Here is a 26,621-nt window from a genome sequence, read left to right on the forward strand (position 1 = left end):
ATTTGATTTGGCAAAGTAACTAACATAAACAAAATAGGCAAGTTTATAAACAGACAGTATTTCCAATTAAGATATTATTAATATAGCTTGACACTGTTTCAAGTGCTAATCAACTGTTCAGGCTTTTGAAAGAGGTTACAAATTAATTATTAATTCTGTTATTCCCAACAGATGACTTTCTTATAGTCTATATAAGTCACATTTGACAGACTTTTCATACACTATTTTCCAGATCTCTTTTCCCTCTCTTATGAGAGATCTCTTTTTATCCTCAGGTTAAAAAATATTCCAGCAGATATATAGCACACACTTACTAAGGAAAATCTGTCCTCAGATCTGTCCCTTCATACACTGTTTGAGTAGGATTTTCCTTTCTGATTCCCTTCAGAATAAATCTTCTACCTCTCTGTGAAAACAAACTGAACTATAAGCCTCCTAGCTTATTTTTTTCAGCGTATTTCCCCAGAGAAATATCAATATCCAGTGTGTTTTAGTGTTACACTGCTACATTGGAAGTTGAGAGCAGACCACCCTTGTCACAAAAAGAAAACTTTCACACACAGAGAACAAAACAGCTCATTCTACATCTGTCTCTCCAGTTTTCTCTGCCCCAAACTAACTTTCAGCTCTATTTATGTCATATAACACTTGATAGATTAACTGAGCTGTAGTATACAATTTTTATGCCACTATGCAAAGATGAAACAATGATGAAACAATGAACAAATATTTTGTCTCATTTTAACACTGTTGGCTTTCTGGGGTTTATTTGAAGTGCTTCTGTGCACTAGATATAGGTTGCTGAGTTCTCTGACAGTATGGACAATTGTCTGGATTGTGGGCTGAATGATTGAATAAAAACCACTTCAGTTTCCATCGATAGTAATATTGAATAAATAGTGGTGCCCTGATTGAGTCTAGTCATTCTTTTGCAATAAATATTACATTGTTCCCATAGTAGATGTCTCACTTTGATCATTTAACATGGGTTTATGTCCCACTTTCCATTTAGCATGCAAACCTGCCACCCTGTGCTTATGGTGCAACTAACTTACATTCAGCTAAGAGAAACGCTCAAATCCAGACATTGACCCATGCACAAGTAATCTGACCCATGCACAAAGTGAAGAGAAAAAATCGTTTTAAGTAGGTTCTGCTAGTTCTATTTGCTTTTTTAAGGAACACAAACAGCGTATGCAGGGACGTTGCTGCATCAGTTAAGACTGTTTGGTTTTTCTTCTATTGTAAATATGAACCTGGATCTTGGGGCTATATAATAGAAATACAAATATCTAGAGGTTCTGCTAATAGATTCAGGTGCACTGATCAATCATTGTGGATCTTTGTTAAATGAACTGAGTGCAGTCACTAGTGCATGGCAGACTTTTTTTCTGGTGATTGTATGAGATTAGGCGTGGTGATTTGGTAAACCCAAATCATGGGAAAATCCCCCCAAAAGCCATACCAGCTATTTTTAGGTTTTTCTTTTACTGACAACCTCCCCCCCTCCCGTGTATTTGAAAAACTAAAAACTATCCCCTGCCAATGTGTTCCAAGCTCTCCAGGACTTGGAAAGCACTGGCAGGGGTAGGGACAGCCAAATCCTCCATGGCATGCATAGCAAACTCAACATCCCATGTACGTTCTGTCCTGGCTGATGTTTTCCAAGCATTGTGAGGCTTGTAAAGCTCTGGTGGGGGAAGGGACAGCCAAATCCTCCATGGCATACTGAGCAGATGGGCCTTGGAAAGTATCAGTGGGGATGAGAGACAGCAAGATCCTCCATGGCGCCCTGAACAAACTCAGTGTGTCATGGAGGATCTGTCCCTTGCCAATTCTTTCCAAGCCCTACAGGGCTTGAAAAGCATTAGCAACAGTGAGAGACAGCCAGCTCAGCGGGGCATGGAGATCTGTCCCCTGCCAATGCTTTTTAAGCCCTTCAGCCAATTATTATTGGCTTTATTCAACTTTACTGAAAATTTATGGGTTAAAAAACCCAAGCAGGAAATATTACCGATAATTTCTATTAGTGCTCATGCCTACATGGGATACCTATTAATTTCCTATTAGTGTGATTGGATTGGGCTCAGTCCAATCTATCTGCCTTTTGTTTGGCTGTATACAAGTTTACTTGCCTGCATAGAAGAAAGGCTGGTCCCAGTACTATGATGGGAAGGCAGGAGACCTGAAAAAAGTTGAAGCCACCTCATAGCATAGCAGCATCAGCAGTAAAAAAAACCAGAATCACTGAGATACATGGCAAATACAGGTCATAATTGCTAATCTAGTGCTCTATGAAAAAAATCTCTTCATGCCATGTTCATGTCCATATTGAAACAGAGGTGTATAACTCACAGTATCATGAATGGTTAAATAGGAAGGCATGATTGAAGCCCTTGTGTCCTTATGATAATAGACCAGAACATCTAGAATTGGTTGTTGTTTTTCAAGCCCTTGCTATTACTTGGAATCATTCCAGGTACAAGCAAAACCTGCCCCAAGGAGATGCAGCTATAAGCCACTCAGCTGCATCTCCCTATTGACTGCCCAAGATCCTAGTCACCAATGGGGCTTCGTGCCATCTTTGAATTCATTTTTCAGAGAAGGATGTCAGAGGAATGTTGGTAGGTATACTTGGAATAACCTTCAATGAAGAGGATGGTTAACGTATATTGTTGTCTTATTATTTATTGTAAATCATTCGGGTGGAAATCATATGAGACGCATATGGGTAGAAATACAGAATGCAAATGTATTCAATAAAACAGTCTCTGAAAAACTTGTGCTAAATTTACCTGGCCAAAAGTTAAGATGAGACTGCAGCTAGATATATTGCTCCCCATCTTTCCATATCAACATCTCGCAATGCACCTGGTACAGTGGGGTCCTTATCTTGACTTCCAATTAAATTTAATTCTCTTTCCACCCCCACCAGCCCCACTGTCAAGGCAAAATGATAGTAGGATATGATGCTTTACTTTCCAACCAAAAGTTCTGTTTATGCTATTTTTTAAAAAATTCTGGAAAATTGGAGGGGGGGGGGAGGAGAAGGAAATTGCTCAGCCTATCCCAAAATTATTGCATTTTCTAAAAGACTTCTAGAGTTATTGCCTTATGGGAGTTTGATCAGAGTTTTTATATCTTTGATTGAAGCAAATATCACCTGTACAAATATTCTCTTAACATTAGAAACAAAAGGTCCTGTAGATACTTAATCGTAATGAAGTCTATTTGTACATGGAATATAAATTAATCTTTGTTTCTAAAGCAAACATAAGCTTTTCATTTCAGTCTAGTTCATGTGTGTACACTAGAAATCCAACATATTATTTTATATGAATGACAGCTTTTGTGCAAGAGGAATCAGTTTAGCAGAGTAGCACTGTAAATTAAGAGTAAGCAATATTTGCTGAATGCTGGAGGTAAAGTTGATTATAGCTGTGAAAAGGAAAGGCAGTGTCCTTTGCCATCCTTTCATCCTTCTTCATTATGAACACTTATATTATTGTTTAAACTTTATATTAAGATAATATTGCTAAATAAGACACTGGAAAATGCCACTGTTTATTTTTCATGTAGTGTTACCATGCAACCCAATGAACCATCTACTAGTTTGGATAAAAATAAATAGAAACATTTTCAGTATCTTCTCCTAGACTGTCAGAGACTCCCAGTCACTGTCAGGACACCTCTTGGGTGAGACTCTGACCTAGGACTAGACTCTTTTTCATGGGATTGGAATTAAATCAAGCCCTATCTGAATAAAGCCCTGAAATAGGTGGGGACTCTTGCTTCTCAGATATTTAAAACATTGTTTGTTCAACTAGTTCTCATGCCCAATATGTTTCTGTTCCACCATTTGAACCCAGTTAAACCCAGATAGCACCCTTGACCTCAATTCTGCTCTGGAGATCAGACCCAACCTCCAACTGCTGTGAATATCCCTGCTATCAAGTGCATAGTCTGCCTCATAACCCTGCTTCTGATCAGAATAATATGAACTTGACATTAGAGCAGGGGTCGGGAACCCGCGGCTCACGAGGTGGGCGCTTTCCCGGCAGCCGGCCAGGCCGAGCCGCCGGACCCGTCTTCGCCCGCCCTGCAAGCAGCAGGGTGGGCGCATCCCTTGCCCGCGGCCGGCTAGGCCGTGCCGCGGGCCCAGCCTCCTGCCCTCCCCGCTGGTTGCGAGGCGGGCGCTCTTCCGGCGGCCGGCCAGGCCAAGCCGCCAGGCCCATCTTTGCCTGCCATGCAGGCCCGGGGGGAGGGGGCGCGAGTGAGCAAGTGTGCAGGGGAGCGGAGGGGGGGCGTGCGAGTGGGTGGGGGGTGAGCGGGGGAGGGTGAGCCAAATGGCTCTTTGAGGGGAAAAGGTTCCTGACCCCTGCATTAGAGTCTATAGGAAAGGTTAATACTTATGCTACTCCTTTGGTTAGTGTATGTCTATGAAGCCTAATGGGGGCTTCTTGCCAGCGAGGAGGCTGTCATGCTTGTAAAGCTGCCCTGTACTTCCAGGGAGCACTTTTGGGAGTGGGTGGGTGACATGAGAACAGTGCCGCAGTTGGCTACCTCGCCTTATGGATGGATCTCTTAGTCAGTTGTGGATGGGTCTCCAAGTCAGATGGCCAGCAAGGCCCCATCCCAGTTTAGAGGTGACCCAAAGGCAGATAAAATCTAAGCAAATGGCTTAGAATATAAGATCTCTAGAATATAAGACTAGAATATAAGATCTCCCTTTATGTCAAACTTTCTGCATGATTCTAGGTGACCATTCATATTGCTAAGCAGGTGATCTTAATCAATAAGGTGTGCTGATAGCAGGGATCTTAACCAATCAGGTTTGTTGTGCTAGCTGTGGTGGCGAACCTATGGCACTCCAGATGTTCATGGACTACAATTCCCATCAGCCCCTGCCAGCATGGCCAATTTGCCATATTGGCAGGGGCTGATGGGAATTGTAGTCCATGAACATCTGGAGTGCCATAGGTTTGACACCACTTGCAGCTAGCATGAGACCACACACTCTGAAGCTTTACACAGGCCCAATTAAGCAAACCAGTTTTCCTAACACATGGTCCTTGTGCTAATGAGATGAAATGTGTAGGCAAAATTCTCTCCTGGATCCTGATGTTGAAATTTCAAAGCCTCATGAGTTCAGTACCAGACTCCCATCTCTTATCTCGCTGCCTGAAACTGTGGTCAACATGACCCTGGAGAGAGAAAAGTGTCTATGATTTTGTAGGCCTGAAGCCTGAATCAATATTTTTGAAAAGCCAAGTCCCCTGACAATGCGTACAGTATTCTTGTAAACCAGGGGCATAATAATAAACATTTTCCCCTTAAAGCTGCTGCTTGCCCTACAGGGGAAAGTTTTTCATTCCACTCTACTGTGTAAATATTGGTGCTCTAAAAAAAGTTAGCAATGCCACATAGTTTCACCTGCATAAAAACAAACAATTATAGATTCAGTCAAGGACTCTCTATATGAAATGTGTATTATTTAACCTGGGACTCATTTATTTCAGGTCATCCACCCCCTCCCCCTTCAAAATAACCAGTTATAGTTAGCTATAGTTAGCTTCTGGCAAATAAGAAGCCTGAGATTTCTTTTTCAGGCACCATTTTTTTGTTATTTCTAAAACAATTAACATTTGCCACCCGAGGGTGGGACTGGTACTGCTAGAGTCCCCAACCAAAATAACAACACAACACTCTTATCTGTGGGGTAAAATTTTGGCCATAGCCAAACTGTTTTATTGACAAAGGATGCAAAGAAGTGTGAGGCGCAGCATGGGATCTGATCTGTACACTGGGCAGCCTGAGCGCTGTCCCCCAGTGAAGTGTTCCTCCAACCCACCTGTTGGAGGGAATCATTAACCATGCACAGCAACTGTGAAACAGTGTTGGCCATGCTGACGCGAGGGCGTTGTGAAATTGAGCCGCATGCCGTCAGCGCCGTGAAGAAGCTTGAGGCGAGGCAGCTGGAGAATAACATCTGAGTGGAGATCGCCAGCTTAGCGGCTGGAGCACCGGAGAGAGGTCCCGATGTTCCTACTTGAGCAGTCTCCCGTCTACCCCGGTTCCTAACACCTTATTGTGACCCCTCGGGCGTATCGGGGCAGTAGGGAGGGAGGAGGGACTAGGGGGGAGTTCCGGGAGAGCTGTGGGAGAGTCAGGAGAGATCATCACCCATGTGATGCATGATCTACATCCTGGCTCACGTCTTGAGGAGAAGAAGCGTCACAGCTGATCTAGAGCCTAATAATCCTCACCACAGGGCAAGACCATTGTCCCTGCGCCCGGTGGTGAGCCAGACAGTTCGACCTAATTCGTGACTCATGGGGGGATGAGGAGTGGGGGTGCAATGTCGACCCGGCAAGGCGCTTGCAGAGTCCGTTGGCGTCCCAACGTTCCTACTACGAGCACTGCTGGAGTGCGGCAGTGCACTACTACATCTCCCTCGCACACATTTTAGAAAGCGGGGGGCAGCGTAAGAGGCCATATGATTTAAAGGGACGCCTTGTCTCTCCTCCGCCCGTTTGGTCAAAAACTGGCCAAGCTGCTTGTGCAACATTGTAGAACTCTGGTTGCGCGAGGGTAAAGGGAAATCTGAGGGTTTCTTACGCACGTTACAGGCAATATTATTAGGACACACATTGGAAACCCGAAACAAGATCCGAAGCCAACAAGGCAACACAATTAAACCAATGCAAAGAGCTGCGTACAATAGCACTCAACCATCATCCTCCCGACATTGCCAACTCCAGAGGGCTGGAAACCACCAATGAGGCAAAACATCATAACTTCAGATTAGATAACAACTTACTTGCAGCTCACGCACTTTCATGTGGATCAACTAGGGGAATTATCAGAAAGATTAAAACAACACATATTATGTACATCTCCTCACAACCTTGTTGATGTAACAACAACAAATAATAATCCAATAGCGCACGCATTGTCTAGGGTAAGCAGCTGACGAAAAGTTCCTGCTGCCCTTTCGGAGGCCAGGGCATCCCAGAGCGGTGGAGAGTAGAAGTTGATGGACTTAGCGAAGGGCAATTGCAGGCCACAGCAAGCCAATAGTCTTAACATTGTGGTGGAAGCGAGTCCGGGGGGACTCCCACTAGGAAGTTCTTGAGGGAGATGAACTCCGCTTCCGGAGAGAGGCGACCCAGCGATAGCTCCGACCCATTATGGGAGAAGTCGAGAGCAGAGGCGGGCCCAGCGTCAACGGGCTCAGGGAGTGGAGCCTAGGGTAGGACAATGGTGAGGCGACTGAAGGCAGCAAAGAGTTCCGGCAGGGAGTCAGGCGGGGATGTAGTTGGCGTCCTCTCCCGCAGGTGACCCAGAACCAGCCCCTGAGGGGGAGCAGGATGTTTTCGAACAGGGGGGAATCGTCCCCTCCAGCTGTGTGCAGTTCCAACTAGCCGAAATGCGGCGATCGAATGGGCCAGGTCGGTTCCCCACGTTAGAACTCTGCTGCCCGGTGATAAAACTTGATGTTGGACTCGTAGTTAGCTTAGCCGTCTTGAGTGACAAAAGGGAAAGAGCCAGCCGGAGAGGTTTGAGGCAGCGGGTCCCCAGTGGTAGCTCATAGAATATCCCCTGGATGGATGAGGCATTCATGAAGGGAGCTCAGCCCAGACTCCGCTTAGGAAGTCTCCGGGTGCTTTGCAGAGCGAGGGGAGCAGGCAGAAAGAACTCAGCAGGCTCCCCGACCTCCTAGGTACTGGCCCAGGCAGAAAAGATGAGATCGCGTTGGCAGCTGACGGCAAACTGCTCCCAGATGCCATTGGTCTGGTGAAAGCTTCAAGCCAGGGGTGGCGATGCATCTTCATCGGGCGGGAGGCAGCAGAGCAGGCAAAGGATGGTGATGGAGGTCAGCTAGAGTTGGTGGGTGATGATACAGCGAAAGCTGCACTTTAGAGGTTCCTCGGGTGTCTCGGGGAGGGTGGTGCTTGCTGGCTGCTTGAAAGTAGCTTAGGGAGCCTGGCTGGTGAGTGCGCCTTTGACGTCTCCCAGGTCATTCGGCCAATGCTTTGGCGCGTTGAGCTTGTGCGTTCCATGCTAAGGATCGCTGGGGCGGGATCCTCTAGAGAGAGACAGCGCGCGTTCCATCTCCGGGATGGGGTTGGTTTCCCTCCTGGCTTCATTCCATGGGTTGGCCACTGTCATGGCTGGGCTCCCGAGGAGTCCACAGGGAACCTGTAGGAAGAGGGACTGAAACACACACCCCTTTCCCAGGTTGCAGAGGGGCAGGTCCCGCTTAAGACTCAGTTCTAGAGGCCCGGATGGCATGGGAGATTGGGATCGAAGTTAGGTGTTTAGGATTTAATATGGGAAGGGAAGAAGGCTTGTTTTGCAGCCTGTGAAGGTTATTGCTTGCAATGCAACCCTCCCACCTACCAGGGGAGACACGCCCTACACTCCTCTTTCTTTGTTGTTTGACAGGGGAGTGGCAGGAGGTAGGCTGACCCTGAGTGAGAATTCGGGCTTCAGGAGGCGTCATCAGAATAACGTCAGAGTGCGGGGTCCGGTAGCCTCGAGGGGAAGGGAACAGGCCCGAAGTCCTGGGGGGGATTGTGGGTATGCATGCTTAATCAACCCAACACAAAGGGGCTTTGGAAGCACCTTTTGGGGGGGGATGGGAGGTGCATCCAGGAATGACCAGCAATCAAGGCAATTGAGGCAAATTTCCTTTACACCAATAATAAAAGGGAGAAAGGAGAGGGGGGTCTCTTTGCAAGGGGAGTTGCACTTACCGTGACCTTTGGTGGCTAATGCAAGGAAGCTGGATGGTGCTAGAATTTTTGTGATCCGAATTATCTTGAGGAATTGCAGCCCGTCACGAGACAGCAGCTCCTTAAAGAGTAGGTTTTGAAATGGCTACGAGCCTGGCCTTAATGTGAATTTACTGGATAAAGAGTTGCCAGGCGCTGGGCAGCTCCATAGCTTAAGCAGGGTTTTGGGTATTAGGAGCTATAATGGCGGCAGCCCCTTACTAAACTGGGGCCTGTCCTGTCCACAGCTTGATTACTGCGGTATCAGGGACGGCCCATAGATTTGGGTACACTAATCCAGGGAGAGGCCAGTCAGCCATGCAGTGGCCCTCCCGCCTTCCTAGTCGAAAAAACAGAAGGAAAAGGGGAGGGAGAGAAACAGATTTCCTGTGGAAATTAGGAGGCAACTTCGGAAGACGCGATTGAGGAATCAATGATCCGTGGCGGCTTTACTCCATCCCAGACCAGAGTCGCTTTAACCCTGACTCATGGTGTCTCTTCTTCCAGAAGAGATTGACATGGATGTCTAGAAGGATGGGGCGGGCGGTGAGCTGCCGCTTTCGAAGTCCTGGAGCTGTTGAAAAGCCGTGGATGCCCGGATGTCTCCCGTCCTTGGTTTGTTCCCTCACCCAGATGTGCGGGCAAGCCTCCCGGTGAAGCCACTGGTCGAGACCCTCGGCTGCTCTGATAGCCCAGTAACATCCCAAGCGCCGGTGTCCACCAGACAGGCCCCTTGAACTTAAGCATCCCTTCTATGGCCCGAAACTCCAGATATGGACAGGAGCTCCTCGATAAGAGTGTCTCCACCGCTCTGCGGTGGTGGTGTAGGTGGCTACGCGCCATGTTGGCTGCTGGGGCTCAGTAGCCTTTATTGGAGTCCGACAGCCGGGCAGCGCATGGGGCAAGAGAGAATCAGCTGGCGCCAGCGAGCTCCAGCCCAGACGCTCCTGTGGGATGTTTGTGTTGAGACCTGGGGAGGTGGAATTGGGTCCTTAGATGCGTGGAGTCGATCACTCAGGGGGACGATGAACAGTCCCTGTTCAGCGGCAGAAGGCCTTTGGCAACACTAGCCCAATTGTCCCGGTAGGGATAGGCTCGTCATTCATTCTGGGTTGGGAGGCGACAAGAACCTACATTAGAGGAACTTAAAGGAGACGGCAGACTGGGTGCATGCAGGCGAGATGCCGCAGGGAGGGTGGTTTGCTGGCAGGGGCCTTGGCGTTTTGGGTCTGCTCTAGGTACTCTCCTCTTTGGTCCTGGGCTTGGGGAGGCGCCCGGGCCGAGGAGTTTTCCCGGCGGGCAGTCGCTTTCTCAATGGAAGCCCTTCTGGCAGCGTGGGCACCCGGGTTTTAGGTGGCCTTCTCCTCCTGGGGAGGACCCTCCTCTCCATGTCGGGGTTGTAGAGCCCCCACCGGCTAGACTGCCTTTACACTCCTTCCCGGACGTGTCGGGTCTTCGTCGCACCGCTTGAAGCAGTCATCCTGAGACTGTCTCCCCGCCCGGTGGAGAGTGCTGCGGCGTAGGAGGCTAGCTTGGTGGGCGGGAGGATCCGATGTCCTGGCTGGCAAGCCTTAAGCATGTCGGCCAGTTCAGGATTTTTTGCCCAGGCCCGTGGATGCCCTACGGCACTCCGTGGAAGCGTTCTCTACTTTTAGAGGCGCGCTGAGGGAGCTCGCTTTTGGAGGCCTCCCTCGCTATCTACCTGCCTCTTGAGCACTTCCTGGAGCCTGTTCCGCCAAATTCAGCATAGGGCTCTTGGGGTTTTGCCGGATGGAGGAGAAACTCTGGGTTGGCTGGGCTATCGGCATTGGGGACTTTGACAAATGCCTTATAGAGGCACTCAGAGCACTCCAGAATCGCGACCGTGGGGATTGGCCTCAGACAGTACAATCTGATACGTTAGGATTGGCAAAAAGCATCCCGAGAGCCTGTAAAAGCTGGCCTTGGCGGTGTAAGAAGCGCCCGCCAGAGGTAACTGCCGCTCTGTTGAAACGTACTGGCTGGCGGAACTCACTTTCCCCCCAGACCACAAACTCGCGGGGAGCTCAGGAGCATCAGCCCAGAAAGGTGGTTTTCCAGTCATCTGGAACCATTAGAGTGGTTCCTTTGCGTTGAAACTTCCAACATTACCTCTCGCGTGAGGGGCTAGTGACTTCGATCGCGACTAACTTTATCGCGGGCTTCGGTAAGGATATTATGAAAAGCTCAGGGCTGCAATTTTCGACAACCAGCGAACTATACCATCCTCCTCAGTATCTGTAAAGTGGATGGGGCACAATGCAAGAATATCGACGCCGCTCTTCCGTCAGGGTTTCTTTCTTCTGCAGATCGTGCGTGGCTAATACGTTCCTGGGAGAGTTCGAAACCAGCGCCTTAATTCGCATGGCGCTGGCGGAGTGCAGAATTAACTTTGAAAGGAAGGCGGAGCGGGAGGCTGAGCAGCGGAGAGTTTGAATTGGGTGAAGGAGCCGAGGGGGGGGCAGAAGGGAGGACCAGGCGTCAATTTGAAGTGGATAGAGAAAATCTCCGGGTTGAAATTGAAGGTGAAAGGTCGAAGGAGGGTGACCTACAGCAAGGGAGCCATAGGTCAGTGCAGGCTGATGGCCGACAAACATTGCGGCCCGCGTCAGTAGGCAGCGACATCGGTAGCCGGAGGCTCTGTCTTGAAGAGTGCAAGCCCGATGCTCTTTCCCAGTCGCTTAAGATTCCAATGTCCCTCTGGGTACCATTATGACACTGAGCTTCAATCTCCTCAACCAATTTGGCGCAGCTCCCTTCTCTTCACGGGGACTCCTGCCGCGTTAGATTAGCAGCTTTCAGTTAGATCCAGCGTGCTTGTCATAAGCCCTGCTTTGCAAGCTCCCATACTCCACCCGGTGTTCCGTCGGACGAGAGTGTCCTAGGACGCTGGCGTGTCTCTGGATCGCGCCGATCCAGAGGGACAGGCTGCATACCGAGCGGGTGGTCCCCTGGATGCGCTCGAGTCCAGTGGACTCCCCTGGAGTATCGCTGACCCTTCCCAGGCGCACGATGAAATTGGGGTGGAGGTTCGAGGATTCTCGGGTTTTACGACACCAACTTGTAGTGCGACCGCACGCGGTCAGCGTAAGAGCGGTAGACGAGACGCCGAGATAACATCTGGTGGAGATTGCTAGCAGCGGAGACCGGAGGTCCGTGTTCCCTAGCGAGTCTCCCCGTCTGCCGGTGCCTGGCACCTTTTATTGTTACTCTATCGGGGGTGTAGGAGGGAGGACTGGGCGGGGAGTTCGGAGGCGGGAGGTCAGGGGAGAGATCATCATGTGATGCATGATCTCATCTGGCTTCACGATCGCGAGAGAGGAGCCGATGCAGCTGTCTGGAGCCTCTAATCCTCACCTGAGGGGGCAAGACCATTGTCCCTACCGGTTGATGGTTAGACCAGACAGGTTTACGCACCAAGTGACTCATGGGGATGAGGTGGGGAGTGCGATCGCGACCGCATTAGAGCGCGGAGTCCGTTAAGCAAGCATGTCCCTAATAACGTTTCTACTACGGCACTGCTGGGTCGGCAGTGCACTACTACAGGACGTGCTGATGGGAATTGTAGTCCATGAACATCTGGAGAGCTGCAGGTTGCAGACCCCTGGTCTAGGGATCCATTTTGCGCAGCACAGCAGTAGTGGAACTCAAGCCCCTGTCTGAAGATCCAATTTACCGCTAAGGGGCGCAAGCCTCAGTAATACCCGGCTGGGCATCCTGACCCATGACTTGTCCACCCCAAACCTCTTAAGGAGGTTCCGCCAAAGAGGGTTAGCTCCCCTCACCATCAGATCAGTTCCCATGCACACCCACTGGCTTGGCTATAATAGCAAACATATGCATTAGCATTGATCAAAGGGGAGAGATGGGTGGGAAACTCGCTGTCGCTCAGCAGGATGGGCCAAGGGCCAGGAAAGTCTTATAAAGGTTCCCGGTCACCCCCCCCCCCCATGACATCATGATGCCACGCCGGCATTGTAAACAATAATGGGCATGGCTGCCATCTGCATTCTACCCTACTAAGGGCAGGAGTGGCAGGGCCTATTAGCCGTGCCCTTCCCAGCTGGGAATGGCTGGCCACAGTGATTTGCAGCCACTCTTTATGATGCATAGTGAATTTTTCAGCAGCCTTATAAGTCTTTTAAATGTTGGTAAGAAAGAAAGAAATACAGAAAAAAACAAACAAACTTTTGTTCTCTGGCTGTTTAAGAAAATAATTAAATTGTACCACATTGTAAATCCACTGTTGAATTTTCTTGATCATTAATTTTCTGTACATTTTGAATTGTAGCTTTATAGTCTCTAATTTTTCTAGATATAGAATAGAAGCCTTTATCAAAACCCTCTAATTTTAAGGGAATGAGGGCACCAGAAGATATTACAATGTTCAGAGGTTTCTTCCTGTCTGTACGCAGCAAATTACATTTATGAATCACCTCAGTTAAGGTTGGGGTTATGCAGATTTAACCCTTGGTTGCCTGTTCTGCTGTCAGTGTTTTAAAGGGGAAACTATAGATTTTCCCCTTTAAAATAGCAACCACATAATAAATGACATGGCACTTATTGCCATTAAGATAGATGAGAATGTATCAAAATCAAGAAGGATAATGTCGGTATTGTGCTCATAAGGATGCTGATTGTTATCTTGTATTGTGCTCTTGCCTCTGGGGTATATGTTTTTGGGACTTGGTTGTTATTGACAGCTGGTTTAGGTTTATTAATTCCTTACATTGAAAAGTGTTGCTTCTTAGTCATGTATTCTGTCTACCTTGGGGGGTTGGGGTATGGAAGAGAAGAAAAAAGATTGGCTGGAGAAAGTTAAATTCTATTATTGCATGTTTAAAACATATCTTTTCAATGCAAGATGCATGCTGATTAGAATGTATTTGTAAAAATGTCATTGCTTGAAAGATGGACACTTAATATTTTTCTCTTATGGATATATGTATATAGATGATATAATGTGACATTTATCAGAAATACAATGAAAAGTACAATCAATAGCACCAGGAGCCTTGTACTGATGAACCAAACTGAGCAGAAATTGAAGGGTTAAATCACCTCACTTCTTCTGTGAACTGATCCAAAAGCAGGTGCAATCTGCCTTTAGAGACAGATGGAGACCCATGATTTTTATCATGCTTGCTCATGCTTTACCTTCCAATCTGCTTCCAGGCAAAAATCATGCCTGGAAGTAGCATTACTAGTCAAACTATGCCTCCAAAGGAAGAACCAACACGAGAACCAACACAAAAACAACAGAACCATTGCAGAACCCAGTAATCCTGATGTTACCACAAGCTGATGTTTCATGACAAATAGAACAACATTCAAGCTCAATAGAACTAATGTGAATTCAGAGAAAAACAACAATATTAATACAGTGAAGGAAACCCAAAATATTTGCAAAGAGAAAAAAACTCCTGAAACTGACACAGATACATGATGCTGACAGATCAGTCTATTGAACTCCCTGGAGATGAAACTCAAAGGGAAGATGAGATGTACTCCCTGCCCCTTTTCTGCCCCTTTGGAGCTTTTCCCTCCAAAATTCCAACTGTCCTTTTCATCTGTTACTGAGCAGTCCCATTTTTAACTTTTATAATGAATAGGTAGCGTGAATGTGGTGATTTTTCTTTACATTTTTCACTTTGTGCTTTTCCACCTTTATAATAAAATAAGAATAAAAATGCTCTTCATCTGTTCAGTGTGGACACCTCTCAGCCAGACAGAGATATATGCTTAGGAAACACAAATTTTGCCAGAAACCAAACCAGAGGCTTTCTAACTTTAAAAAGATGAAAAATGAAGTTTTTATTTACAAGAACAAAAGTAGTTTTGGCAGAGTACTAAATTTAAGGAAACATAAAGCAGGTAAGTAAGGATCCTAATAATGACAACCTGGACCTCTCTTCTTATTTTGTTACTATTAGTTCAATTATCTAACTTAATTCTTTTCCAGTTGTTACAATCAGACTGTTATATACAGATACATACAAAAGTAGCTTTGAAACACTGTGCTTCTTTTCTAGATATGTCTTGCCCACATGTAGCTTTCCAGAGCAGGATTTACTTCTATATTTCAGAAAGTAAATTTTCTCTCCTTATTTAAAACCACACAATTCTCATAAGCTTTCTTGCTTAGTATCTGAGTGTAGATTCCCTTCAAAATAGCAACCTGTAAGTTTCTTCAGTGTGACTGTTTTGTTTATACCAGGGATTCAGTACAGATTCTTTTTATCTGATTTTCCAGTTCTACAATCAGAGTATATTAAAACCACCAGAGGACTAAGCTCATTCCACACATCTATTCACTAGCTCACTCTGAACAGAACTTCTGCTTCTTCCCAGGAACAGAGTTAGGACCGGAAGGAAATGCTCCTGTTCGTTCCGCATTAGCACAGGACTTCTGTATTTACTTTGAAAACTTCTCTGAGTGTGCCCAATGTCCCATGTTCTGATTGACTGTTGTTTTTGAAGGCAGCTTGAATGAACATCAGGCAGGGAGATCACAAGCAGGGTCACATCAGGATTTTTTAAAAGAACCTCCAAACTGGCAATTTTTGAAAATCCAGGGCTAAGGTAAATATTGCAGGGCAACACTGAAGCAGGCCTGCATTAACACTGGGAACCATGCAGAATTCTTGGCTGCACAAGGATATTTTTCTTGTTCACCCTGAAATATTTTGGCCATGTGGAAATGGCCAAAGAGGCATTGCATTTGCTCTGGATGGACCAATTTGTTCTTATTGACTTCACTGTGTTAAATCTCATTTGATACATATGCATAAGATGAAACAAGCAAACAAAAAATTGGCAACAAGGCAGCAACTGATTGAAACTTACATATATATCAGCAAGAACTCCTGTTCTACTAGACAGCCAATCATAAGCAGTCCTCACTTAACTGTTTCCAACTGCAGTAAATATGGCTGAGTGTTGGAATTCATCACACAAGACAAGGAGGAAAAGAACAAAACCGTCCTACAGCCTACAAACACTGGCTCTCATCTTCTTGAAAATGCTGAATATTTCCTTTTAAATACTGGAAATATTTGGGAGAGCTGATCATACCTGAAATGCCAATGAGGTGGTTTTGGGTATATTTTGACTCAGTTTCACCAGAATGCAGACTCCGGTCCATGAACTCTCTTAAAGGCTTTAGGGTAATCCATTTTTTCCCAAGTGGGAAAGAATTCTGATCATTTTGTTCTTAACCTGTTTTTCTAAAAAGGATTTCTGGAGAAATGAATGTGAAGTGCAGCACATGGTGGGAGCAGCTATGTAATTATTATTGTCAGCATTACATTGTGGTACCTAAAAAGTGTCTCATTACAGGGAAATAAACAGCAAGCAGTAATTAATTACTAGGTTTTCCAAGCATGGACAAAATATAGATGGAACACTATAATGAAAACAATAAGGCATATTAATTTAAAGTGCAGATGTGGAACACTGCAGATAACTGGATAGTGCTTTTTTAAAAGTTGGAGTCAAAAGCATCTGATTTTATTTTGTATTGAAAGCTAAATATGGTCTTTTCAACCTGGGGGTTTTCCGTGTAAGAATGCCAACTTCTGAGGAGAGGTCGGTGGAGATCTAGAATTACAACAGATCTTCAGAACTCAAAGATCAGTTCCCCCAAAGAAAATGGTTTCCCAACCCTTCTCAAACCTAGCCTTTCCCAAACTTCACACCCAGATCTTCAGGAACTTTCCAAAGTTGGCAGCCATGGAGCCAAGAGATTTACAACAAAATATAACGTGACAAATGAACATGAAAAAAAGTCAGTTTAAAAAAGGTTTTAAAAACCAAGGCAACTTATCACAATTGTGCATTCAGATGAAATTTCAGCAACTATCTATTTGCATCAAATTTATTGTGATTATAAAATTGAAAGGTCTTAATCTTTAACATAGCTTTGAAAGGAAAAAATACAATAGTGTGCCACTACCAAAAAAGGTATGATTTAGTAGTGGGTAAACTTGCTTTAGATAATAATGGCATCCAATCACATTTCTTTCGCTGATTACATTTTTTGAGAAGCATATATGGGGAAGGCAGCAGCCGTGTGAAGTGCTCCCTTGGAATGGTGTTTTTACCATGCCTGGGGCGCTGTTTTTGGCCTGTGCAAAGTGGGCCTGAGTGTCAAGTTACAATGTGTAGTCTTGAGTGGTGTGAGACTGTCAGCCAAGCAACAGAGAACTTGAAGTCAGAAAAAGTGTCAACAAACTGTGAAACCAAATCAAGATGCTAGACCCCCTCCCAGGTTACCAGAACAACAAACCAAGGCTCATTCCGCACATGCAGAATAATGCACTTTCAAACTGCTTTCAATGCTCTTTGAAGCTGTGCGGAATGGCAAAATCCACTTGCAAACAGTTGTGAAAGTGGTTTGAAAACACATTATTTTGCATGTGCGGAAGGGGCCCAAGAGTCTGTCACACAAGATCAGAATCCAAGGGGTCCTGTCCAGAAGTCACAGAGTTTGACAGAGTAAGTGGAAGCAAGCCAGCAGTCAAATAGCCCAGTTGCATTCAGGCCAGTGTGCCTCACAAACATCCCACAGAGACTTACTGTCATCCTTTGAGGACAAACTCCCTTCCTGAACAAGCAGATACCTCCACCGAGCCAGCAACTGAGTTCTTTGCCTTTTATTTCTGCAGTTCCCTTCTGCATTGTCATCTGCATTGATCAGCTGGCTCAGATGAGCTAAGTGCTTAAGGAACCTAAGCTGGCATTGGGTCAAGGAAACAGGATGCTCCTGCAGGCACTTTGGACTTTGAGGCCATGATAGCCTACTACTCAAGCCCACCCTGCTGAGGGTCTGGCTACTCTGACCTCACCCTCTGTTGGGGTTCTGACTTGACTGAACCCTCTTTGTCTATCTATTCCCCTGAGGACTCCTCACTCCCCAGGGGTTGGCCCATGATACAATTCCATTTGGGTGTTATATATGTTGCTGTTTTTGAAAGCCTGTCTTAGTTTATACAGATCCAAATGTATGGTGTCAAGGTATGATTTCTTGAGATTACGTAAATAGCTTGTGACCTAAAAATGGTGTCACCTTTTGAAACAGATTTTTGTTACAGTTGATTTAGTTGCTTTTGGTTTATTCTTAATTTTGACACAATGGTAATTATTTTCATGTTGACAACGATGGTTTTTTTCACCAAAGGTGATAGGTATTTTAAACCTTTAGAAAAGTAGTTAAAATTTCCACTTTGATTATACATGGTCCTATCACCTAAGCAGTTTCTTTTGGGTTTGAATAATAGTGATAGGAGAAGCTTTTGCTATATTTGTATGCACAGGAGGAAATTGTGCCTTGTTTTATAGTGGTATCCAAAACAGAGTTACACACTACTCAGCCCACTGATTTCATCAAACGTAGAGGGATGTAATTATACTAAGAATGGCACTAATCATTAATTGTACTTCTGCCCCTAGAAGCAGTACCTTTATAGTGGTGGCTTCAAGTATGCAGAATAACTGCCCCTCAGAAGTGAGGAATTGCTGTCTGTTTTCATTTTGAAGAATTATTGTCAAAGGCTTTCATGGCAATAATCAACTGGCTGTTGTGGTTTTTCGGTCAGCTGTGTGGTCAGCTGTGGTCTGGTAGCTTTTTACTCCTAACATTTTGCCCACATCTATGGCTGGCATCTTCAGAGGCATTATTGCCTTTGATGATGCCACTTATAGATGTTGGCAAAATGTTAGGAGCAAAAACAACCAGACCATAGCCATACAGCCTGGAAATTCCACAACAGCCAGTGCAATTTTCCTTTTGAGTAGTTTTATTCTTAGAACCGTTTTCCCCCAGCCATGACTCAGCTAGTCAATTTAGTAGCTTCCTCATGCTATAATATTTGTATTTCATTTTTATTATTGTTGATTAAACTTATTTTACAGGTCTCAGGCATTTGAAACTTACATTACCAGTGGCACATGGTTGCCTAAAATAAACAGAATATGTTATACTTTTTCATGTATCTCAGTTTTTGGAGCAGTATCAATAAACAACGATGAAGCTGGTTAAACTGTCATGTCTGTCAATGATTCATAATGCCTGCTTTGTCTTTAATTGTATATTTATATCTGTAGAATTCCACAGCTAAATATTCAGTCAGATGAAATGTATTAACTTTTTTTCCCATGGTTGACAATATACAATTACAAAGCAACTGGAAATCTCTGATTTTACAGTTCTAGTTCACTGCCCTGCAACATCCCTAAAACGATCTATTAAATAATTATTAGAAATACTTAATTATACTGTGCAACTCATAGAGCTCTAGTGTAATTTCATGGTTATAATTTTCTTGTCAGGTAATAAAACAGGATGAGCTTGGCAAGGATCTATCTGACTGCTCTCTATTCGATCTGTTGAAATATGATGATTATAATGGTGACAAGCACCTAGGACTTGAAGAATTCTATAGAGCATTTCGTGAGTACATTTCTGTGTTTTCTTTTGCCAGAGTCCTTTTTTGTTTTTGTTCCAATTAATATAAATTTGCTGATGTGATATTTGAAATAGAACACTTGATCTGAAATTTTCTGTTCAATTTAAAACAAGATGCTGGACTTTGGAGACTATTAATCTGATCCAGCAGAGCTCCAGGTTGACATGTTTGCCAAAGTAGTCCATAAGAGTTTCAGTTCAGAGAATAAGTTGATTTTAAAAGTGCAGATCTGTCTGCAGCCATTTATTGTTTACTTTTCACACTGGGGAAGAAGCTTTAGGAACAGGAAAAGTCACCTGATTGGCTGTGACATCCTGCTCTCTGATTGGCTTAATGGCTTGATGATGACACAGTGAGGGAAGAGAATATCTCCTGAGAATAAGAAGTTGAGAGGCTTTTGGACTTTAGAGTTTTTGGAGTTGAGCTGTATTAACTGTCTTTAAAACAAAACATATCTGAAGAGAGTAGTTCAGTCAGAGTGTATGACTGCTTGTATTGAGCTGTGTGAGCTGTGTGAAAGCCTGTGAGCTGTGTGAAAGCAATAACATACACATATTAAGAGAACTGGTGGTAGGGTTTATTGAGTAGCCAAGCTGAAGGACCACATATATAAAACAGTGAGGAATATCTTCTTGTGAGGGAAGAATTTTTTTGTACCAGTTAGTGTGGTGTATTAGGGGGTTTTGCTTGTTTTTCTCAAGATACAGTTTTTGTTTTCATTTGGGGGATCCTAACTAAAGGTGATTCTGCTTTGGCCAATAAAATGGATTGAGGCCCCTTTTAAAAGCATTGGGATTGTGCTCCCACAGAACTTAACCCTCCCCCCAATGCTGTTAACCTATTTTAGTGGCCAGAACCTGGGTTAAATGAAAATCACTAATTTAGAGACTTTCCCCCCATTAACCTGGGTTGCAAATGCTTCCTGCTTGCCTGTGTGAACTATGACAAGCAGAAAAGTTTGCAACTCAGGTTAATCCCCACCCTCTTCCATCTGCTGTTATAGTGGATGCCCCAGGCAGCTACCATTAGAGGAAATACTCTAATAGGCGGCCACCATGCCACTCAAGTAGGTGGGGGGATTCTCAGGGGGAGGGATTCTCAGCTGCATGGTTCTCATGAAAACACAGTGTTTCTGTGCAAAGCATGCTGCCTCCTTCCTCTGGAATCCCAGCAATCCCAGCTGACCCCTGCAGCTGCCATGCAAATGGCAGCATAGGCAGCAGAAAAGGGTTCCATGAACCTGTTGCTGCCTGTGTGGAATCAGCCTAAGGGAGGCTTTTGAGGGTACTGAGTATAGTGTCAGCTTGTGTTAGACTGTAGATGTATAATCCATTAGACAGTACCATCTGAAATATATAGTAAACTGTACCATCTATGACACATCTCTATACTATCGAAGCTAACTGAGAACTGTAACTAAAGGAACTAAAACAGTATGTGCCCTGCATGAAAAAGCAAGTACTAAATCTCCATTGGCCATGCTGACAGGGGCTGATGGGAATTGTAGTTCATGAACATCTGGAGAGCCGCAGGTTGCAGACCCCTGGTTTTAGCTCCTGTGTATAAATATTTCTCCTGCCTGCTCCATTCTTTCTCTCTTACTTATCTCCCTTTCCCATCTCCTCTCTCTTAATAAACCTTTTATTCTGTTTAAGTTCAAAATCTGCTTCAGTATTTATTTTGTGTGCATTAATAAGAGGTTTGCCTAGAAAGGTTTTAAAAACAGGGGGCATCCTTCAATTTCTGGGTTAGTTACAGAACTGAGGAAAAGCGTTTCTGTTCTACCTAATATTACCATCTCTGAAGCAGCTCAGTTCCTGAGGTGGAAAAGGTGGAAAAATCTGACAAGACAAGTCAGTGAGTGGTTTCCTGTCTAAAAAAGTTCAGAAAGTTTGTTCATGCCAGGGTTGGGGGAAGGTCCATTGGACAGGATGAGTCTGGTAAAGATCTGTCTGACTGATCTCTATTTATTCTGTTGAAATATGATGATTATAATGGTGACAAGCACCTAAGCCTGGAAGAATTCTTTAGAACATTTCATAAGTACATTTCTGTATTTTCTTTTGCCAAAGCTCATTTCTGTTTTTGATCCAACCAATATAAATTTCCTGATGTGATATTTGAAATGGAACATTTGATTTTAAATTATCTGTTCAACTTGATGCAGGATACTGGACTAGGGGGACTACTAATCTGATCCAGCAGAGCTCTTTTGATGTTTTTATGTTGACATGTTTGCCAAAGAAGTACATAAGAGTTTTAGTTCAGAATTTTTTTTCTTAAACTTAAGAAAATAGCACATTTTTAGAACATCTGCTTTGTTACATATATGCATTTTATTTGTTTATGTAAAACATGTTTATATTGCCTTCTTGTTTATGTTAAAACATGTTTATATTGCCTTCTTGTTTATGTAAAACATGTTTATATTGCCTTCTCAGGGCAATTTAACAGTGGTAATAAAACCATAAAATCAAAAATCAGGAGACTACAATCTGATCTCTTCTGCATATTCCATGTACCCTTGTGACAGAACTGGCTTCCAGTTCATGCAGAAGCAAGTTTCTTCACACATCACTGTTATTGTTCATGGGAATGGCTGTGAACAAGGGTTAATTTCCTACCATCTGCTGATTTGGGATAGTTGCATCTAACCAATGGATACTCACCAACAGAATCTCTTCGGCTAAGCCTTCCTTTGAAAGAGAAAACCTTTTGTCAAATGACTTTTTTCTCTGCCAGAAAAAGTTTTTCTTCACTGGAAGGAAGTTTAGCGGAAGGAAAGAATTCACTCCAACCATAAATGTTTTCCATGATTTTATTAACCCCCTTGACTTCTCTATGTTTTGGAGAACTTGTTAATGTCTTTGATGCAAGTTCCCCCCCCCCCCCCCACTCTTTGCATGCATATGTCTTTCTTATCCTTAACTTTTGTGAACATCCTGGCACCTTTTTGGCTTTCTTGTAGATATACAGAAATATCTTAATTACTTTAATTGATGAGAAGTAATTAGAATACCCTGTTTTCACACTCCCAAACAGTAGTTCATTATTGATATCTCCAGGTTACTCCTAAGTATGCATTAAGAGGGTATAAATACCTTTTAATTATTCTGGTTAACCTGTTGTTGTTTTTTATCTATGTGTTAAATGATCTTGAGTTTAGCAAGGCCATGTTTTAGTTTTGTTTTTCCCTTGCATTGGGGAGGTGCAGCACGTCAGAGGTTGAAAATTCCTGCCAAATGGTGATGAATCTTGAAAAACAAACTGATAAAGAAGTGATATATAAAAATAAAAAATTGAATGGGGCTAGCAATGGGGCTAAAGAAAATATTTAAAATCAATATATGCCTTTTACGTTTAGGATCTCTAGGAGTTCAATTTTAGATCCCCTTTCAAAAGTCTTAGGCAATTAAATTCTGTTTAAACATGCAGAAAGGACAGGAGTGATTAATTATCACTATTGTTTCATTAGGATTTTCTAGTAGAAGATTTTTTTAAGCAGTGTAGTTAATTAGATCCCTGACTGTCATCTGAAGATAGTAAGTTCAGAATCAAACATGACTGAAAATTACTTTGGGAGCTTTATGATTTGGCATCCTTAAGCCAGTAGGGATTTTGATTATGCTATTGAAAAATTAACTTTCATTTAAAAAGACTCACAGAACTGAGCTAAATCATATTAAGTAAACATTTTCAGCATGTAAAAAAGTGTTGGGCTCCCAAAAGAAATCCAAAATCTCACTTTTCCAACAGTGACTCACCACTATTTGCATCCGAGCTGCAGCACTAAGTATTGGGAAATAGTTGTCTGTCTTCTGTAACCCTGGCCTTCATCCTCTGCCTTATAAAATATTGACGTTCATATTATTTCTCATACTATGTGCTGCAAAATGTCAGTTTTCCATGTTTGTATGGGTGGATAGCAGAGTGTCCCAGCCAACAGCAAGCCTAAGGCAAAACAGCCTGTTTTCAGAAAGTTAATCTATGAGTTACTCCAGGCAATTATCTGGACGTCTCATAACAAGGACATGCATCTTTGATTATCTTACCCTACCAGAGTACTTCAGTGATATAATGGAATCTGCACATCTCCTGAATGCCACACCTCGCTAAGCTGCTTTTGGAAGCTCCCTGATACTGTGCATTTGAGAAAACCTTTCTCCAAACCATTGCTTTCTCCTTGCATTTCCTCAACCTATTGATACACTTTCCCTAAAACCAATCAAACCCTTCCTAATCTGATGCCTCAGCCAAATTTGAATAACCTAAGTGGAGGCTCCAAAGAGTTACTCTGCATAAAGCCATTCTGTGCTTCCTGATTTAATCTAAGAGCAATTGACTCCATTGTCCCGGGTACTTAGAACAATAGATGAGCTTGTGATTAGCTCAAGCCAGCAAGTCCAGCATGGAAAATTCCAGAGAATTTAGGAAAACGAAACTGAAACTTACCTGTTCCCGCCCCTACCTGCGCAAAAGGGTATAAAAATACTGTGCACCCCAACTCCAGTGCTCAATGCTGGCTTGCACCTCTCTTGGTCTAGTTGTGTTGAGACACGATATCGTCATTCCCCTGGATTCAGATGCTGGTCATTTGAATTCTTGCCTTCTACAAGATCTTCTTCAGCTGATTTAGTTAACGTATAAGTCCCCTGCCTCCCCAAAACTCCTCTATCATTCCACCTATCTTTCCTACCTATCTATATACTAGGAACTGTGTGTATGTGCCTTAATGTCTCACTGTGTGATTGTTCGCAACCAAAATTTATATAAAAATATTTAAACTACAATTGGTCTTTTGTGAATTCTCTGCAGATATGTTTCAAGCTGTTTCTGGTATACATAGTCTTAAAAGATCCCTACCCAGCCTGCCTCTCGCATTGCCAAGCTGAGTTATTTTCCCCATTGCTACTTAAAATAGTTGTGTGCTGTTACACTCTTAGCAGCTGATGGAGATTCCTTAGAAATAAGATCACAACTTGTGAAAGCTGGGTAACTTTTCCTAGTAGCCAGTTGGATGCTGAATAGAGCAACATAGGCAAGTCTGCTCATTAGTAAATGACATGCTATTTAATGGGCCTATCTCACAAGGAAGTTCCTTGGATCATAGCTGATGTCATGGTCAACAGAGGCAGTTAGTTCAGAATGAAGGAAATGCCTAGTCAATATTTACTTCTTGACTCTGTAGTATCATCATTTCCCTTGGACAACATTTTAGTTACCCAAATCCAACTGTTATTTGGAAAATGAACAGTTTTTGGAATGCAGAGTATGTTAAAATCATACTAATCAGGAGAGGCTCTTGGTGGAATTCTGCTCTTACCAACTGACATGTGTTTAAAATGGTGTCTCCAGCAAGAAGTGTTTAAAATGGTGTCTCCAGCAAAATAAATAAATAAGTTTTTCCATTTTTGTGAACTTCTGATTACCTATTATAGCTAATGCCAAAGCTTTGTTCAACCATTATAAACCATGAATTAGACCTTTAGATTTAAGTCTGTCCTTATATGCCATCCATGCTACTGTCTCTTTGCTGAATTTTAGATTTTTCTAATGAATATTTAAGAAGTGCACATTAGTTACACAATAGGCCTGCTTTTTAATAGGCAAGTAAATATATTCCACAGCCTGAGAATCCAGAGTCATTCTGTATTTAACAACTGCATTTTAAATTGTTTGACTTTTACTGCAGTTCTACACTGCAGCCACTGGGGAGCAGGGAAGATAAATCAAACAGCACTACACCTTGTTTTACAGAGAGATAGAACCTCAATGTTGAATTCATTCATAGCCATCCTGGACCTTTTTTGTATCTTCGAGGACCAAGAAAAGATGAAATTGGAAGGTCTGAGTTTTGAGAAAACTGATGGGTGCAGAAGAATCCCCACGTGACCTCAAGCAGAATGCAGTTAAAACCACTAATAGTCCAAGGCATTCCAAAGATACAGTCATTTTTACCCATGGTGGCCATTTTGGAAAAATTGAGCGGATCCCTTTAAAAAAACAGTGACTCCTCAGGGACCATTGAGCAGAATGCTGTTAAAACTACTTTGGTAGCCCAAGAGATTTCAGAAACACATGTGGTTATATCCACAGTGGCTATTTTAATATTGGGACTCCTTTCTGCAGTGGAAGCACACTACTCCTTATGTTCTTATGTTCTCACTTTCACTTCCATCAAACAATGTAGAACTGCATTTTTATCTTTTGGTGGGACAGAGTATAGTTCTGACTGTTCTGTACATTTTACTACGACAAGGCTGAACCCATCACAAGATACTACAAAGCATATTGACTAAGCCGATATCAGAGAAACACAAGACCATTCCGTACAACTGAAGCTGCAGTAAATACCAGGATGCAGCCTGCCATCAAGGTTGTTGATTCCAGCAGTATATTTAAACTTTTAAACTTACTTTTAATTTAATGGGGTTTTGTTTATATATTGTATGTGGAACTCATGCTGTACACCACCCAGAGCCCTTTGGGGATTGGGCGGTATAGAAATCCCATAAATAAATAAATAAATAAAAATATGGTTTCTGTTTCCCTTCTGTCCCCCTGAGCTTCGTAGTCTTCTTGCAAAGGGGTAGGCCTGTTAGTATGTTAAAGCAAAATATAATAATCTCTCTAATACTTAATTACTTTTTATCTTTTCCACACTTTTCTTCTCTATTCAGTTCTCTTCCTATCATGAACCATCTTCATTTTCTCCCTTCCTGTGTATTTCCCCTTCATTTTCCATCCTTGGTCTCAGTTCCTTCTCATCACTATCATATTTTGCTACTTAGAATGTACTCAGTTGTAATATGGCAGCAATTTGAGTTCATATGATATTTTACTATGATATTTAAAGCAATAAAAGGATGTTTTTCCCTTCACACTTTACATGAATGTTGATGGAACGTTAACCTGCCCTAGTGGTTTTAAAGGTGGAACAGAAGTTACAACTCCTTTTCTTTTCTCTTCCTTCCAATTGTTTATTTACATTTTATACACTATTCATGCAGTGTGTTGGTTTTATTGAATTGGCAGGACATGCAATATCCCTTTGTAACTGCCACTTTGACACTGTGTAGACCAGAGGTCGGGAACCCACGGCTCGCGAGCCGCAAACGGCTCTTTACCACTTGAGGTGCGGCTCCCGGCATGGCTGCCCCTTTCTGTAGGGGAGAGGAGAGAAAAGCGGCGCCTGGCTCAGGCCGGGCTGCTGCTGCGTGCTCCCCGTTCCAACGGGGAGTGCGTGGGATTCCCTCCGCGGCGCCCAGCTCAGGCCGGGCCACTGTGGGGAGCGTAGTGGGGATTTTCCCTCCCCTGCAGAGGCGAGCAGCGCACTGCCTGAGCTGGGCCTCCCCTCCCT

At 43.7% G+C, this 26,621-nt stretch overlaps 1 protein-coding gene across 4 annotated transcripts in view; it reads left to right on the forward strand.

The window, feature by feature from the left end:
- FSTL5 (follistatin like 5) overlaps positions 1 to 26,621 on the forward strand; it is a 438,212-nt gene that overhangs the window by 269,666 nt on the left and 141,925 nt on the right. For all 4 annotated transcript variants that reach the window (XM_048509210.1, XM_048509212.1, XM_048509211.1 and 1 more), the window contains exon 6: positions 19,125 to 19,245. In XM_048509210.1, the coding sequence (XP_048365167.1) occupies positions 19,125 to 19,245 (121 nt within the window). The remainder of the gene's footprint in view (positions 1 to 19,124; positions 19,246 to 26,621) is intronic.

The sequence above is a fragment of the Sphaerodactylus townsendi genome, linkage group LG10 (assembly GCF_021028975.2).
Source record: "Sphaerodactylus townsendi isolate TG3544 linkage group LG10, MPM_Stown_v2.3, whole genome shotgun sequence".
NCBI classification, from domain to species: Eukaryota; Metazoa; Chordata; class Lepidosauria; order Squamata; family Sphaerodactylidae; genus Sphaerodactylus; species Sphaerodactylus townsendi.